The sequence below is a fragment of the Pleurodeles waltl genome, chromosome 12 (genome assembly GCF_031143425.1).
Source record: "Pleurodeles waltl isolate 20211129_DDA chromosome 12, aPleWal1.hap1.20221129, whole genome shotgun sequence".
Classification (NCBI taxonomy): Eukaryota; Metazoa; Chordata; class Amphibia; order Caudata; family Salamandridae; genus Pleurodeles; species Pleurodeles waltl.
Window position 1 is genome coordinate 705920971 of NC_090451.1, and position 16297 is coordinate 705937267.

Sequence of the window (16297 nt, forward strand, 5' to 3'; positions counted from 1 at the left end):
AACACCTATACACTTAGATGTCAGCAAAAGGAGAGCATGTCAGGCAACCTTTTTAGAGCATTGTAGTACATAACAGGGAATCCACGGAGGTGAGGTGTGGTCTGAATCCCTAATGCTTGGAGATGGGATATGTGAATGTAACCAGATTCCATGTTTGGGCAGACCGCAGGTTCCAAATCCAACACAAAGAAGTGTCACCCAAAAAACAGTAAGTAAACAATACCTAAGCAACGGAATAGATCTTTTGTTTAGTGTTTCCCAAGAGTGAAGAGCCACCTTGTTTTGTAAAAGACATTTTAAGATAGAGATGTAACAACACTTGCATTCTATGTTTGATTTAAGAGATTTTGGCTCAGCTTCCTCTTGGCACTAGCTTGAGATATTGTCAATCACTTAAGAGATCGGTCCACAAGAGCATTTTAGTATTGCCTTCTGTCTACTGGCTCTTTGGGAGTGTACTTTGGCGTCCATTTACTTCAATGCATGAGTAACTATTTAACATTCGAAAAGTACTTTCTAATGACACCTTTTCTTGTTTCTCTCGCCCATGAATTGTACACACAATGGAATTTTTTTGCTTTCCACCACAGCAGGCATTTTTTTGCTGCTTTTGTCAGCAATCGAGTGAGAGCTTTGCTGTAACTTGTAATATGTGATTCCAAGCATGCTTAGCACCCAAAATCCTCCTTCGCCCGATTGGCCAAACACACTAAACTTTAATTCCCACTGGACCCGAATAATGCTTGTTCATTTCAATTTGCCACAACAAACCTATTTACCTTCCATCAACTCATGACTAGCATACCTCTGGGTATAACATAAGCCCTCCTATAACTACCTCAGCTATAGAGGCATCAGAAACGTCACAAGATCTCTAGCAATTAAGGGGGCTCACAATGTGCCCGGTTTTATGTATTTGTTTCTTTCTTGGAGCTATGGTATTTATAACCAGATAAACAAGACTAGTAGAACGACAATGCAAAGAAAAGACACCTATACTGTATGAGCAACTGTCGCATGGATTTGACAAACATTGGAGCTCTTATTTAAATAAACCTCAGAGTGCTTAGAGCACTCTGGTTTCTTAGGGTGACCAGCAAACAGCGAGAGCTCAAGGGAGCAGACGGCATGCTTGTGCCCATGCTGTGTTTCATGCTTGCCCAGTTCTGCTGCTCTTCTGGTCCCAGGCTTCTTGTGGTGCTGGCCCTGGTTTTGATGGCAGTGTGTGTATGCCACAGCAGTGTTTGGAGCCACTGCTGCCTCTGGAGCTTGAAGTAGAGTAGACAGAGGAGGAGGCAGGCCAGGAAGGCCAAACATAGTGCAGCTTCAGCTTATTACTGGACCGCTGAAGGGACCTTTTGGAAATTTTTGTTTCTTAAATTATTTTTTAACTATCCCTCCCAATTGCCAAACAAGCCACTATCCTGCAATACCGTATTTGTAGCTGTGTGGTACCAGTAAAGAGACTGGTGATATAGACGCGGGAGCTGAGTTACACCAAGGTGAACCCTTGCAAGCTCCTGCACGACTTGAACACCTCTAACATCAACCCTCTGTGCGAGCGACAAGCTGGTAAGGTTGACTGTTCAGCTGCAATAAACTGAATCTCACTATCTAAACTTCTGCCGGTGTCTGTGCTTCTGCACTTCCGATGACCTCTTCCACCAAGTATATTGGTCTATAGCTCTTGTAGGATTCCCTCTTATACCACTCACAGAGCTTGTTTCTCCCTAAAGAGTGGTGAAGGGTCTAGTGAGAGGAAGGGCTCCAGAGGGCTAATGATTCATTGGTTGAAATGGGCAGTGCATCTGAGTTTAGCAGTCTCCTTGCATGGAGCACAATGATCAGAACAATGCAGAGGAGAAACAAATAAGCTGTTAAAATGATATGTATTCACCCTTTGCGCATTCCTTGAACATTAGAGTAATTGGGAATACACTAACAAGTCCATGCCCTTGGGTTCCTCTTGACATTTCAGGCACCTACCGGCATGTCCTCTTTTCTCCGTTTTTCCTGGGCAATAGGCAGAGACTTATGGAGAGGGGCGTGGCCCGACGCCGATGGCAGAGGAAGCCTCTCCGGGAGGCTCCTGCCAGCGATCCCCACTCCGGTCCAGCCTGGAATGCAGTGGACCCCCAACCCGCCCATTTGCCTGGCTGGAGGTGCGTAGGGGTCCCGAGGCTCATTTTGAGGGGCCCGATCCCGGAGGGAGGAGAGTTTGGGGGCCGAATTGGCGGCCGACAGAGTGCCGCAAAAAAAAAGGGGAAAAAAAAGATGGCGGCCGCGATCTGAACGGCGTATCCGGCGGCAGGCGATCCACTGAAGCTGCTCCCTGATCCTTTCCCGCTCACCCCTCTGGGAGACAGGAAGTACAAGGGGACCTGGTGGTTCCCTCTGGGGACCCACGCCGCCAAACAGGGGGGCCCAGCACTGAGTCTGTGCTTGGATGAGGACCGCGGAGCACACACAACATGGCGACCGACAGGGAAGGTCCGAGAGGATCACGGTGAGAAGCGATAATTCCGGGGTTCCCCCAGAGCTCCTTTGGCAGCTCCCCTCTGAGGACGACTGATCGCAGTCTGCACGGCAACACCGGGGGGTACTTCTGGGGAGGCTTGACTCCATGGACCGCCGGAGGTGAGCTGGAACGTGGAGGGCGAAGTCGGCGACTTGAGGGGGCGAACCTGGCCTGCACTGGGGCACGGTGCAAACGGCCCCCCTCTACAGAGGTCCCCCTAAATGCGCAGTGCTACATACAGGAGAGTGCAGGGGACCCCCAGACACTGGACGGGAGTCATGCATGCTTGAAGGCGCCCTTCACGAACGGTGAGGCTGCTTGGCCCGACAGGTCCACACCCTGACTGGGAGAAGAGAGAGGGCCCTGTCTACCTGGCGTGTGATGTCCCCCGGAGGTTCTTAGCGGCCTAGAGTGCGGAGAGCAGCTGGCACTGGAAGGCGATAAACCTCTTCCAAGTGCACCGAGCGCCAGAATCAGCAACTCTCTAATAAAAAGGTCGGCGATCCCTCTGGCAGTGCAGTATACAACGCAGTGGTGGGAGAGTTGATGTCCAGAGCCCACCGCCCAGACGGAGTTGGAGCCATACCCCAGAAGATGGGTAAAGTCGGTCGCCGGAAGGACATAGAACAAAAAGGTGGGTCATCAGCTGAGGCACAGGCAGACCCGCCTGAACCCAGGAATGGCGCTTCAGGAGAGGGTCGTGACGATCCCACACTTCAAGATGTCCTACAAGCTATAACGGCTTCCCGTGTAGCACTGGAGGGGAAAATCGATGCTTTGGCCACGGATCTCACAGTACTGCGAGATGATCACCGCCGCCTGGCCGAAAAGGTGTCCACCACCGACAGACAACTTAAAGAGCTTCTTCCGGAGGTAAAGGATGCCACTAAGTCTACACAGCAGTTGGAGACCAGGATCAGGGCCCTGGAATTAAGGGCCGAAGATGCGGAAAATAGATCGCGACGCAATAACATACGAGTGATTGGTATGCCTGAAAGTGTTCCACAAACTGGCCTGGCGGAATTCCTCGAGAGGTGGCTCCGAGAGGAATTAGCGGGCGACGGACTTTCTCCTTTTTTTGCGATTGAGAGGGCACATAGAGTTCCGTCGCGTCCTCCCCCTCTGGGAGCCCTCCCGCGACCTATAATAGCCATGCTTCTTCATTACCGAGATAGAGACTACCTGTTGCATCAAAACAGGACCAAAGGGGACCGCACAATGGATAATCACACGGTTCGTATCTTCCCAGACTTCTCCCGGGAAGTACAGAAACAACGGGCCACCTTCGGTGCTGCAAAACAGAAACTGCGCCAATTGGGTCTACAATATGGCATGCTGTTCCCAGCGAGGCTTAGAGTAGTGACCAAAGACAGTACACAGTTTTTCACTACGGCGGAGGAAGTATGGCAATGGCTTGATCTGCGTCCACATGAGGGGAATGGTCCTCCGACACAGGGACCTGAACATGGACGGAGGAGAAGGGCAAAACGCAACACAGTCCGTATAGTAAATAGTCCCTCGCCTGTGGAGATGCAAACAGAGGCAAAAAGCCATGGAGGCAGTAGCCTCATTGAGCGGCTCTGATCGCGGATCCCAAGTACAGCCTGCTGCGGACTGTGAACCATCTGATTCGGACCATGAATCCGAGACTTCCCAAGTATCCGACAGATCGGGCCCGGCCAGAACACCGGGCACTTCTGACTGTATCATATGAGAATCCTCCCATCGAACTACGCTTGCGCCAGTTGTCCTGGTAATGAGAGCCTCCCCTGGCAGGCACTGTGGAGGCCGGTGAGGTGGGCGTATTAGCTGTCACTATGGCGGTCGTACCCGCCAGTTGGATGAGACCGGGGTCCACAAGTACTACTATATCTTGCAATCCGGTAGTGGGGATTAGAGCGATGGCCCACTCCTTTTGTGATCTAGGAGTTACCCCACTTTTGATAATCTAGTTGACTTTTCGCGAAGTTTGGATGAGAGCAATTCGAACTTTTGTCCTGGGGAAGGGGAGTTGGGATGTTAATTGTTGGGGCTTGTTTAGGGGGAGTGATGAGCGGTGGATGTTTTACACTGGTCTGCTGTTGATATATAATGTGAAAGTAGGGATCTTCGTGATATATGCTAGCTCTGCATGGGGTATGTCACAGACGGGGATTAAAACACAGTTATGGCGTTGTTAGGCACTTATAAATTTCTCTCATGGAATGTACGGGGCATGCACACAATGTCTAAGAGATATAAGGTATTCTCACATTTACAGCGGAGGGGGATTCAGATTGCGTTGCTCCAAGAAACACATTTAAGCCAGGCTGAAGGGCTAGCACTGCAGAAAAGGTGGAGGGGCCAGGCATACTATACCTCTTATTCCGCATTCGCCAGGGGCGCCTTGATTTGGATCAGAGCCGGGGTTCCATTCCAGGTATTAGACACGCTCATAGACCCAGAGGGACGTTTTGTAGCAATCCAGGGTCGATTGGAGGGAAGAGATCTAGCGTTGATCAATGTCTATGCCCCGAACTGGGACCAGGGTGAGTTCTTTACACGCCTATCGGGCCTCCTAGCCACCTATTTGCAGTTCCCTCTAGTGATGGGGGGCGACTTTAATTGTGTGGCCGATCCCTCTAGGGATCGCTCCCACCCTCCGTTACATGATTCCCCTCTGATGAGAGTAGCAGGGCTATTTTCCTCCTGGCAGACGAGTTGGGGGCTGGTGGATGTCTGGAGACGACTGCACCCAGAGACCAGAGACTATTCCTTCTTCTCCCCCCGGCATGAGCTCCATGTCCGCTTGGATGTGTTTTTCTGCTCCCCAGACATTTTCCCTCAGGTGCATAATGTTGAATACCTGACCCGCACAATCTCTGATCATAACCCGCTATTACTAGAGTTACGCTGGGGTTCGCCCCCTTCCCGCATCCCCACCTGGCGACTGAAGACTGAGTCACTAGAAGACGCACCCTTTCGTGAGGAGCTAAGACAGCATATTACCCACTACTTTGTAGATAACGAGGCTTCGACCAATAACCCCTTGATTGAATGGGATGCTTTTAAAGTGGTGGTGCGTGGGCGCTGTATCGCGGGAGCAGTGGGGGTCCGAAGGACTCTAATTAGGGACACTGAACAAGCGGAGAGAGAGCTGCGTGAGATGGAGAAAAAAAGGCCTGAAAATCCGCTCCTTCAACCTACTATTTTAGAGCTTAGAGCAACGGTCGCTGACTGTGTGGAGCGTCTTCGATGCTTTGACTACCAAAACTATATCACACGAGCACACGGGGAGAGAGACAAAGCGGGTCGGATGTTAGCTTGGGTAGTTTCGCAAACGCATAAGACATCACCTATCCTGGAAATGATATCGGAGTGTGGGAATCCCCTTCACGGGCAGGAGCAAATTAACTCACACCTCATGACCTTTTACGAACGATTATATAAAAGCACTCTTCGTCCTGACGGTAACTCCACCGATAGATATGTTTCTGGACTGTAGTTGCAGACACTACTACCAGAAACTGCGACACAACTTGAGGGCACCATCACACAACCAGAGATTCGGAGGGCCATTAATGAACTATCGAGGGGAAAGACTCCGGGGACAGATGGTCTCCCTATCGAATTCTATGCCACGTATATACAGGGAGTGCAGAATTATTAGGCAAGTTGTATTTTTGAGGATTAATTTTATTATTGAACAACAACCATGTTCTCAATGAACCCAAAAAACTCATTAATATCAAAGCTGAATATTTTTGGAAGTAGTTTTTAGTTTGTTTTTAGTTTTAGCTATGTTAGGGGGATATCTGTGTGTGCAGGTGACTATTACTGTGCATAATTATTAGGCAACTTAATAAAAAAAAAATATATACCCATTTCAATTATTTATTATTACCAGTGAAACCAATATAACATCTCAACATTCACAAATATACATTTCTGACATTCAAAAACAAAACAAAAACAAATCAGTGACCAATATAGCCACCTTTCTTTGCAAGGACACTCAAAAGCCTGCCATCCATGGATTCTGTCAGTGTTTTGATCTGTTCACCATCAACATTGCGTGCAGCAGCAACCACAGCCTCCCAGACACTGTTCAGAGAGGTGTACTGTTTTCCCTCCTTGTAAATCTCACATTTGATGATGGACCACAGGTTCTCAATGGGGTTCAGATCAGGTGAACAAGGAGGCCATGTCATTAGATTTCCTTCTTTTATACCCTTTCTTGCCAGCCACGCTGTGGAGTACTTGGACGCGTGTGATGGAGCATTGTCCTGCATGAAAATCATGTTTTTCTTGAAGGATGCAGACTTCTTCCTGTACCACTGCTTGAAGAAGGTGTCTTCCAGGAACTGGCAGTAGGACTGGGAGTTGAGCGTGACTCCATCCTCAACCCGAAAAGGCCCCACAAGCTCATCTTTGATGATACCAGCCCAAACCAGTACTCCACCTCCACCTTGCTGGCGTCTGAGTCGGACTGGAGCTCTCTGCCCTTTACCAATCCAGCCACGGGCCCATCCATCTGGCCCATCAAGACTCACTCTCATTTCATCAGTCCATAAAACCTTAGAAAAATCAGTCTTGAGATATTTATTGGCCCAGTCTTGACGTTTCAGCTTGTGTGTCTTGTTCAGTGGTGGTCGTCTTTCAGCCTTTCTTACCTTGGCCATGTCTCTGAGTATTGCACACCTTGTGCTTTTGGGCACTCCAGTGATGTTGCAGCTCTGAAATATGGCCAAACTGGTGGCAAGTGGCATCGTGGCAGCTGCACGCTTGACTTTTCTCAGTTCATGGGCAGTTATTTTGCGCCTTGGTTTTTCCACACGCTTCTTGCGACCCTGTTGACTATTTTGAATGAAACGCTTGATTGTTCGATGATCACGCTTCAGAAGCTTTGCAATTTTAAGAGTGCTGCATCCCTCTGCAAGATATCTCACTATTTTTGACTTTTCTGAGCCTGTCAAGTCCTTCTTTTGACCCATTTTGCCAAAGGAAAGGAAGTTGCCTAATAATTATGCACACCTGATATAGGGTGTTGATGTCATTAGACCACACCCCTTCTCATTACAGAGATGCACATCACCTAATATGCTTAATTGGTAGTAGGCTTTCGAGCCTATACAGCTTGGAGTAAGACAACATGCATAAAGAGGATGATGTGGTCAAAATACTAATTTGCCTAATAATTCTGCACTCCCTGTAGATTAGTTAGCTCCTAGGCTCGAGATTCTATATCAATCCGCCAGAGACCGGGGAATTTTACCGGCAACAGCGAGGGAGGCGGTAATAGTGCCCTTGCTTAAACCTGGGAAAAATCCTGCGGAAGCTGGGGCATACAGACCTTTATCCATGCTGAACCTGGATTACAAGATCCTCAGCAAGGTTCTGGCCTCTAGGCTTCTCCCCCACATGGCAACACTAATACATACTGACCAGGCAGGGTTCATCCCGGGGCGCAACACAGCGGATAACATACGCAGATTTATAGCGGTCATGAACGATCGAAAATCGACTAGCCCAGCCCCTGGAGTGCTCGCAGTCGATATAGAAAAGGCCTTTGATAGCTTGGAGTGGGCCTTCCTTTATACAGTGATGTCCCGCCTTCGTTTCGGACCTGAATACATTGCCTGGGTCAGATTGTTGTATACTGAGCCCACTGCTAGGGTACGGACAGGACGGATTATATCCAGACCTTATGTCGTTGAGCGAGGTACCAGACAGGGGTGTCCCCTATCGCCACTGCTATTTGCACTGGCTATGGAGCCATTAGCAGCTGCGGCGCGCGGTGGTGGTGGGGGTCCCTGCATAGTGGCAGGGGGCAAGAGACATCAAATAGCGTTGTATGCGGATGATCTGTTGATCTTCTTAGACGATGTACACAGAGACCTTCCCCCGACCCAACATTTGCTCTCGCAGTTTAGTGAGCTTTCTGGACTTCGGGTGAATTGGGGCAAGACCGGCCTGTTTCCTTTGAACGCTACTGTAGCCCCGCCATTAGAGTTGGGAAATGTCCAGTGGGTTCCAAGATGCCTCTCATACTTGGGGGTCAAGATTTTCCATGACCCACAGGATATAATAGACAGCAATATTGGAGGCTCATTGCGTTCCCTCCGTTCCAACATGGCTTTCTGGCAAACCTTGCCTCTATCTGTAGCGGGGAGGGTAGCCATCCTTAAAATGGTGGTGTTGCCTCGCCTCCTATATCACTTCACGGTCCTGCCGGTTTGGATTCCTAAGGCCATATTTGCAGAACTAGAATCCATAATCATAGCCTTTATCTGGGGGAGTGGACGGAAGCGAGTGGCTCTGGCCAAACTTCAGAGGCGGTCCACAGACGGAGGCCTAGCAGTCCCGGACTTTGAGGCTTACTACTTGGCAGCACAGCTCCAGTGGTTGGCGCAATGGATAGCCAACAGAGCAGCAACAGGGTTGGGGGTAAAGACATTTACTCCCCCAGAGTCTAGATTATACGAACTGTTGTTGGGGGTCCGGGTACTGGGACGCATGATTCCCTTGAATTTAAAGTCGTTGCGCGCTGTTGGAAGAGCTTATTGCGTAAACTTAAAGTAAAGACCCCTTACTCCCCTGACTTACCCCTCTTGTCCCTAACAGCGTTGCCCCATCGGGGTGACTGGGGTGGACTCCAGTCCTGGGTGGAGGCCGGGATACAGACGGTAGGAGCACTATTTAAGGAGGGGACACTGATGCTGTTTGAAGTCCTTTGGACAAAATTCGGTCTACAAAGAGGGCACTTCTTATTGTATGGCTCAGTAGTGGCTAGTATCAGGAAACACTGGCTGACATGGACAGGAGAGCTCACTACACAAACAACCTGTACATACTTGGCGACTTCTTCTGGCACCTTTAAGGCAGTTTCTAATCTCTACAGCAGGATTCAGGCGGATAGGACCATACCTTTGACTCAGCTCAAATCGTCTTGGGAAGTAGACCTGGGCACAACTGTATCCGATGTGGATTGGGAGCGTATTCTGGGGGGCTTCCCCAAAATGACTCGCAATGCCAGATTTAAGCTGATTAATTTTTATGTACTTCATAGGGCATATCTCACCCCTGAACGGATCAGCAGGTACTTTGAAGCGGAAGGAGTAAATTGCCCGAGGTGCGGGCTAGAGAAGGCGGAATTTAGGCATATGTTCTGGAGCTGCCCTACGGCGGAGGTGTATTGGGCGGAGGTGAGCCGACTAGTGGCTGGAGCGATAGGAAGAGAAATCCCTTGCTCAATAGAGCATTGTCTGCTTGGTTGGTTTCCACGCACGGCTAAGTACAAAATAACCAACAGGTTCCGAGACTTGGCCTACGTACTGGCCAAGAGGGAAATAGCGATGTCCAGGAAGAATCCAATTGGGCCGAGACTGCCCCAATGGACCAGAGAGCTAACTAGGTGGGCTGGGTGTGAGAGTGCTGTTTTACATAGTGAGGCCAGAAGGGGTTGGCGGCCCCTGGAGGCGGCGCAAGGTTGGGATGCGATATTAGACTCCTTTAAGAAGGAACACCGATTAGGTCCAGTCCCATGATTGAATGATGATTGGATGCTTTGAGAAGTTACCAATAATCCCAATCCATTGGTGCCAATACGGATGACCCCGGGGCAGGATCATACGGTTGGACTAGAAGGGGTAAATACTCTCACACTGTGAGCGGAGGGTTGACTCCTTCATAGCACACCTACATACAATACAACTGTTCAGATATGCTACCAGTATCATCACTGGGGGGTGGGGCACTGTTGGGGAGGTTGAGGGATGGGGGGGTAGGGTAGTTGTTGCAACGTCAGATTGCTATTAGTGCAGAGAAGTGTAGATTAAAAAGCCCTTGCTCTCAGAGTCACTGTATATTCTCTTATACTATGTTTACCTACTCACTGGTTGATCGAAATTGCAATAAACTTTGTTTACAAAAAAAAAATAGGCAGAGACTTATAGACTAATTGATTAGTGGTCGATAGTGCTGAATGCCAGGGCACAATACATTGTCTTCCTTGTACTTACTGTACTTGTTGCGCTACTAGTGTTTGCGTCAAAACTACCCAGAACTGTCTAAAGCTTCATCATCATGCTTTGGTATACTGTCAGTTCAAACCTCATGCTTGTGTAATATACTCATCTATATGAAGGTAGGTAGAAGACCAGAGAGAGCACAACGCATTGGTGGTTTGCCTGGCTATGTACTACTATACTTTAAAAGCTTGGAACACAGTCATCAACACTGATCCTACAGAAATAGTAATATAAGAGCAATAAAACGGAACTGAGGAAAGTATTATTGAGAGTCTCTCCTACTAATGGACATGGTGGCCTACACTCTAAACACCATCCTCACAGCAACGAGGAAAGGATAGTTCTTGAGTTACTTAAAGGAGAGACAGCAAAAGCTGTATCATTATAATCAACTTAAAAATAAACAAGGGGTAGAAAATGAGCAGTTATTTAGACTGGTTTGATTAAGAATGTTAGAGTAAGAAAATTGAATTTTCAAGCACTCTGGTGAAACGCCACTCATCTTTCAGCAGCACAGAAATTTACTTTTCTGAATTAAGGAACAGCTACAAGAAGTTACCAAATTAGGAAAACCCTTGATGCTCACTGAAGTAAGGGACAGATTTAACAAATGCCCCAAAGACACAAAAATATTTAGGACACTTGTATCCTGTTGTAGGAAAGTGCCCCTTTTTGACACAGTCATCCCACTTTTTGCCTGATACATGATGCAATTTTAACTGAATGTGCACTGTGTTCATGCTAACCAGTTCCCTAGTGCCAGAGCTCTTTCCCTAACCCAGCACAGTTGTTCCCCAACTGGCGATTTCTTTGCCCCTCCATAAGTTCCTAGTAAATGTTATCACAGGTATCCAGGGCATGGGTACCAAAGAGGTTCTCCAAGCTCTTCAGCATATACTGCGACACCCTCAGGGACCCCTCTCCTAGCACATACAGACTGTCATTGCAGGCTGCGTGCAGCTAAAACTGAAAACACAAAATAGCACACAGCTTATGTGCTATGTCCCTTAACCCTGCATGCAATATATACAAGTCCCTCTTGCTCAGGGCTTTACAGCCCTGAGGCACAGTGGATTATATAACATGTGAGGACATATCTGCACAAGCAGATATGCCCTGTTAGGTCTTTGTTGATTATCAGACATAGTGAGTGAACAGTGAAGCCATTTCAAGGTGCTGTACACTAATCACTACGAGTTCCCCAGCTACATGATAGCTTCTCTGAAAACAGAGATCTTTGGTATCTAACATTGCGTATAAATAAACCCTCATTGAGGCCAGTGATTGATTTTTTTGATACATAAATTCCGGTGTGGGTGAACCCTCTGAAGTGGATCAAAATGGACACCAACAAGTCTTTACAGAAGCTAAGTTCGGTCAAACATAGTTCATGTTTCCTGTTACTCTCACACCTATCAGAAAAGCAGCATTATTCAAACAGAAGTTAATAATGTGGCCATAATAAGGTGTAGCACTGGTCTATAGTTCTCAATCAAGTCAGAATGAACGCTGAGTCACTTCTGCCTAGTTCTGTACGAGGCTTTATGTTGGATACCATCAATCTTACAATTTCCGATGAAAGTTTTGGTATTCCTGCCATACACTTGTGTCCTAGCACTTGGTTTACCATTCGAAACATTGAGAAAGTTCTCCAAGAGATGAAACACGTTGGCTGCCTTGCCTGGTTGAATACCTATGTACAAGGATCTGTCTTATAATAAAAGAACTTGACGCGTCTTCTGTTAAGACTTGACAGTGTCCATTTGAGTCACTAGGAAGGACTAACCCACACCAGAAAAAAGGTCTATGGGTCAACTATCCATGACTTATAATTTTGTGTTATCTGGCAAATATATCGCTATAATTAGGTTTGTGACCTTATGCAGTAAGGTCCAAATAAGTGTCAATTATTGGTAGCTGGGTAAATATGTTGTGGTACCAATCATACGATATAAACACTTTATAATTTTAATTATCTCATAAACAATAAAGGAATGGGCAGGGAGAGTGCGGTAATGCCTACTACCCATATAAAGTTGTGCAAGTTATGTTTCTCAACTGCTCATAGCTTTCAGGTTACCCAGGCCCATGCAAGACGTGCTGCTCCAGGCCAGCTTCATTCCTTTGAATTCTAGGATGTGTAGTATTCTTTTATAAATAAATAAGACTAAAAGTCCTAGAATTCAAAGAAAAACCCTGTATTGGAGCAGCACAACACAGACAGACCTGGGAAACAGGGCAAGGCTGCTTATTTAAAGGGATCTGCAACCCCCCTAGGTCATTCATGCCACATAAGACCAGAAACAAATGACTAGTGGCCAGCACTTTGCACTCTGGGATTTGCAGAGCCACTATGGAAAATAGTAGTATGAGCGTTTAGAGGGGAGAAGTGAGGCCGGGCAGGTAAGCTGCTCTTTGTTGAAAGGAAGAACGTCTACTCTTTGAAGCTGAACACCACCAAGAACCACTACAGCTTTCAGGAAGTCTGGAGACTGACACCTAAGGCAGCCAACAGCAGAGCAGCTCGAAGATCACGTGCGGGGATAGGCCCGCCTTCCCCTGCGCATTTGCGTTGTTATGTGAAAAACGGACGCATTTCAAGTTCGTGAAGCGTGCACCAGCCACCCAATCAACGTCCAGCTACTGACGGGCAGTTGGTGCAGGGTGGGGTGATGGACGTGCTGGTGGACCAATAGGATAAGGCGGACAGAGTCTACGCCTAAAGAAACGGTTAGCGAACGGGGGTGCTAGCAGGATGCTCCGGGCTCGGCCAGGCTAAAGGAAGGGGCGCGGGGGGGCACAGCCGCCAGCAGAGCCGGGGACTCACCTCGGGCCTTCCGCCGGCTCTCCTGGTCCCCCACGGTGGGCGGCCGCTCCATGGAGCTCAGGATTGATCCGAGAAGGTCCGCCATCTTGGGGCCAGAGTGACGCCGCCGCGGCGGATGCGTAACTTAAAGGGGCGCCGCGCGGGTCTTAAAGGCGCGAGAACAAATGTCGGCATAAAAATAAATAATAATACCCATAGCCTTAAAGGGGCGGCCTCGCGCGTGTTTTTGTCGGAGGACAATAATCTAAACAGCATGGTTTAAAGGGGCCGCCCCTGGAAGTCGAGTAGTAGAGAGTTGTAATACTCAGGTGAGGGCAAAACAACTCCCTCAGGACCAGAGAGGTTGTAATGAGGAACTTTCCTGCTGGTGGTACCATCAAAAAAAGTATATATTTCATAAACTGGATCTTGATCTATAATGCTGGGCATGTAATGCCACACTTGCCCCCCAAGCTGCTTCTTCACTCCTGCCCCCCCAGCTGCCTCTTCACCTTCTGTCTTTGCAACCTGCTCTGGACCAGAGGTGGCGCAGGAGTCTTTACTGCCACGGGCCTCGGGACCCGGCTGCCAGGGTGCACAGGCCACGAAGGCCTGGCACTAGGGTTGCCACCTGGCTGGTTTTACTGGCATGACTGGCGGTTTGATGTCCTGCCAGTACACAAACTACAAAAATCACCTAATGCCGGTGTTCTTCCCCCATACCAGCACATACTTTATACAGTAAATGTTAGAATAAAACCCTTGAAAATGTGTTCCGCAACTGCCCTAATGACCCCCTGGCAGGTACGTAAAGTAAACAAAGACATGAAGGCCATGTTAAAAAGAGATACAGGTGACATCATAAAAGTTGTACTCAAAAATTATGTCCCGACCTTTGCAGAATCTTAAAACATGAACAAGTACGTGGGTATGAACATGCCAATATGGTTCAAATGATGTTTGGGAGTACCAGCTCTATTGAACTGGAGTTCAGGTATTTTTATTCACTATGAATGGCCAAAGAAAACTCAGAGTTTACTCAGAGTTTATGTAGTTTACCAAAAGGTGAACTTGTTGGGTTATAAATACGACCCTTTTCGTCCAGCCATCATGAGAAATGAAAACAACACTAGATACTGCTTAATACCTGTACATCTGATTGCTTCTCTAGACCAAAATATACAGCAGAGATGAAACTTCCTACTCAAGTAACGTTCCTGCCATCTACATCCATCTATTCAATGTCACACCTCAGTCCATTGTTGTCCTTGCCCATCATGATGGCTCAGACAGGAACCATCTATATGCAAACAAGCTTTGGTTTTGCTCCACTAGGAAAAGTCCAGTTCTAAACGCCACACCATATGCCATCCAGATGGGATTAAACAACATAAGACCAGTTTTGGCTTATGGAAGCCTCTTCTGCGAGATAAAGCTTGATTCATATGGAACAGCGAGCACAGCACCCAGGTCTAGGCATGCCTGACACACTTACGGCATTATATTGAAGACAAATCGGATTGTTCACCTGTATTCCCAAAAAAGTTTTATATAATTAGCGTAGTTGAGCAGATAAGCTTACAGTACTGAAGTCAGTTGCAAAGAAGACTTGTCTTAGAGCAGTGTTGCTAGTCACAGTCATACCTAGTGTTGGAAAGGGCCCTTTCCGCATGGTTATCCTAAAACTTTTTCCCTTTCTCCTCCTATTTTTCTGACCCCCTTTTTGTTGACGTTTGGACTCTTGAGTACTTTACCACTGCTAATCAGTGCTAAAGTGCATGTTCTTTCTCGCCTACAACTTGGTATAATTGGTTTATACCTGTTTGGCTTATTTAATTTACTTATAAGTCCCTTGTAAAGTAGTATAACATATACCCAGGGCCTGTATATTAAACGCCACTAGTGAGCCTGCAGTGAAGATTGCGCCACCCACAGAAGTAGCCTTTCAAACATGTCTCAGACTTGCCACTGCAGTGCCGGCGTGCACAGTTTACTGCCACAGAGACTACTACTTGCCAACGCCAAAACTCCCTTTTTACTACACCTAAGTCACCACTAAGGTAGGTCCAAGATAGCCCTACGGGCTGGGTGCTGTGTATGTAAAAGATAGGATATATGTCTTTATGTACTACATGTCCTAGTGGTGACAAACAGCCTATTTAGTTAATCACTATTTAGAGTTCTGCTCCATCTCATAGGATTGAACTGGAAATGCCCGATGTAGGAAAGTAGTCTCTTTCTAGCTTAGTTACATCCACTTTTGGCCTGTTTCTCATTGTGTTTGACTGTGTTCACTGGGATCCTCCTAACCAGGACCACAGTGACCTTGCTCTCTCCTCTAAATTTGGTTGCTGGTAACTTTGTATTCCCACAATTACCATACTGGTGTCCCCCAGGTAAGTCCCTAGTATATGGTACCTAGGTACCCAGAGCATTGGGGTTCCAGGGGATCCATGTGGGCTACAGCAGGTATTCTGCCACCCATAGGGAGCACATGCAAAAGGTTCTGCCGGCCTGCTATTGCAGCCTGCATGAACCGGGTGCACGCACCCAGTTTCACTACAGGAAACTGCACCAGGTCACTGTAAGTTACCCCTATGGTAGGCCCTCTCAGCCCAGAGAGCAGGGTGCAGGTACCTGTGTGAGGGCACCCCTGCACTAGCAGAGGTGCCCCCAAAAACTCCAGCTCCATTTTACAAGTCTTTGTGAGTGAGGGGATGCCATTTTATATAGGTACTTGACATAGGTCACTACCTATGTCCAGCTACATAAAGGTAACTCCAAACCTGGGCATGTTTGGTATCAAACATGTCAAAAATCATACCCCAATACTGTTGCAAGTATTGAAAGTGATTCTTATTTTACAGCTGGGGGTGTGTGGCATTAAACTGTTTGGAAACCACTGCTCCAGAGGGACCCTTGGTTCTGCCATCTTGATTCCAAGGTTGGCAGGGAACTTGGAGC

General features: G+C 47.7%; 1 protein-coding gene across 1 annotated transcript in view; it reads right to left on the reverse strand.

Moving 5' to 3' along the window:
* Positions 1 to 13491, reverse strand: part of SPAG7 (sperm associated antigen 7) — a 66949-nt gene extending 53458 nt beyond the window's left edge. Inside the window, exon 1 of the mRNA XM_069215689.1 lies at positions 13355 to 13491. Within this exon, the coding sequence (XP_069071790.1) occupies positions 13355 to 13439 (85 nt within the window). The 5' untranslated portion in view covers positions 13440 to 13491. The remainder of the gene's footprint in view (positions 1 to 13354) is intronic.
* Positions 13492 to 16297: the final 2806 nt, after the last annotated feature.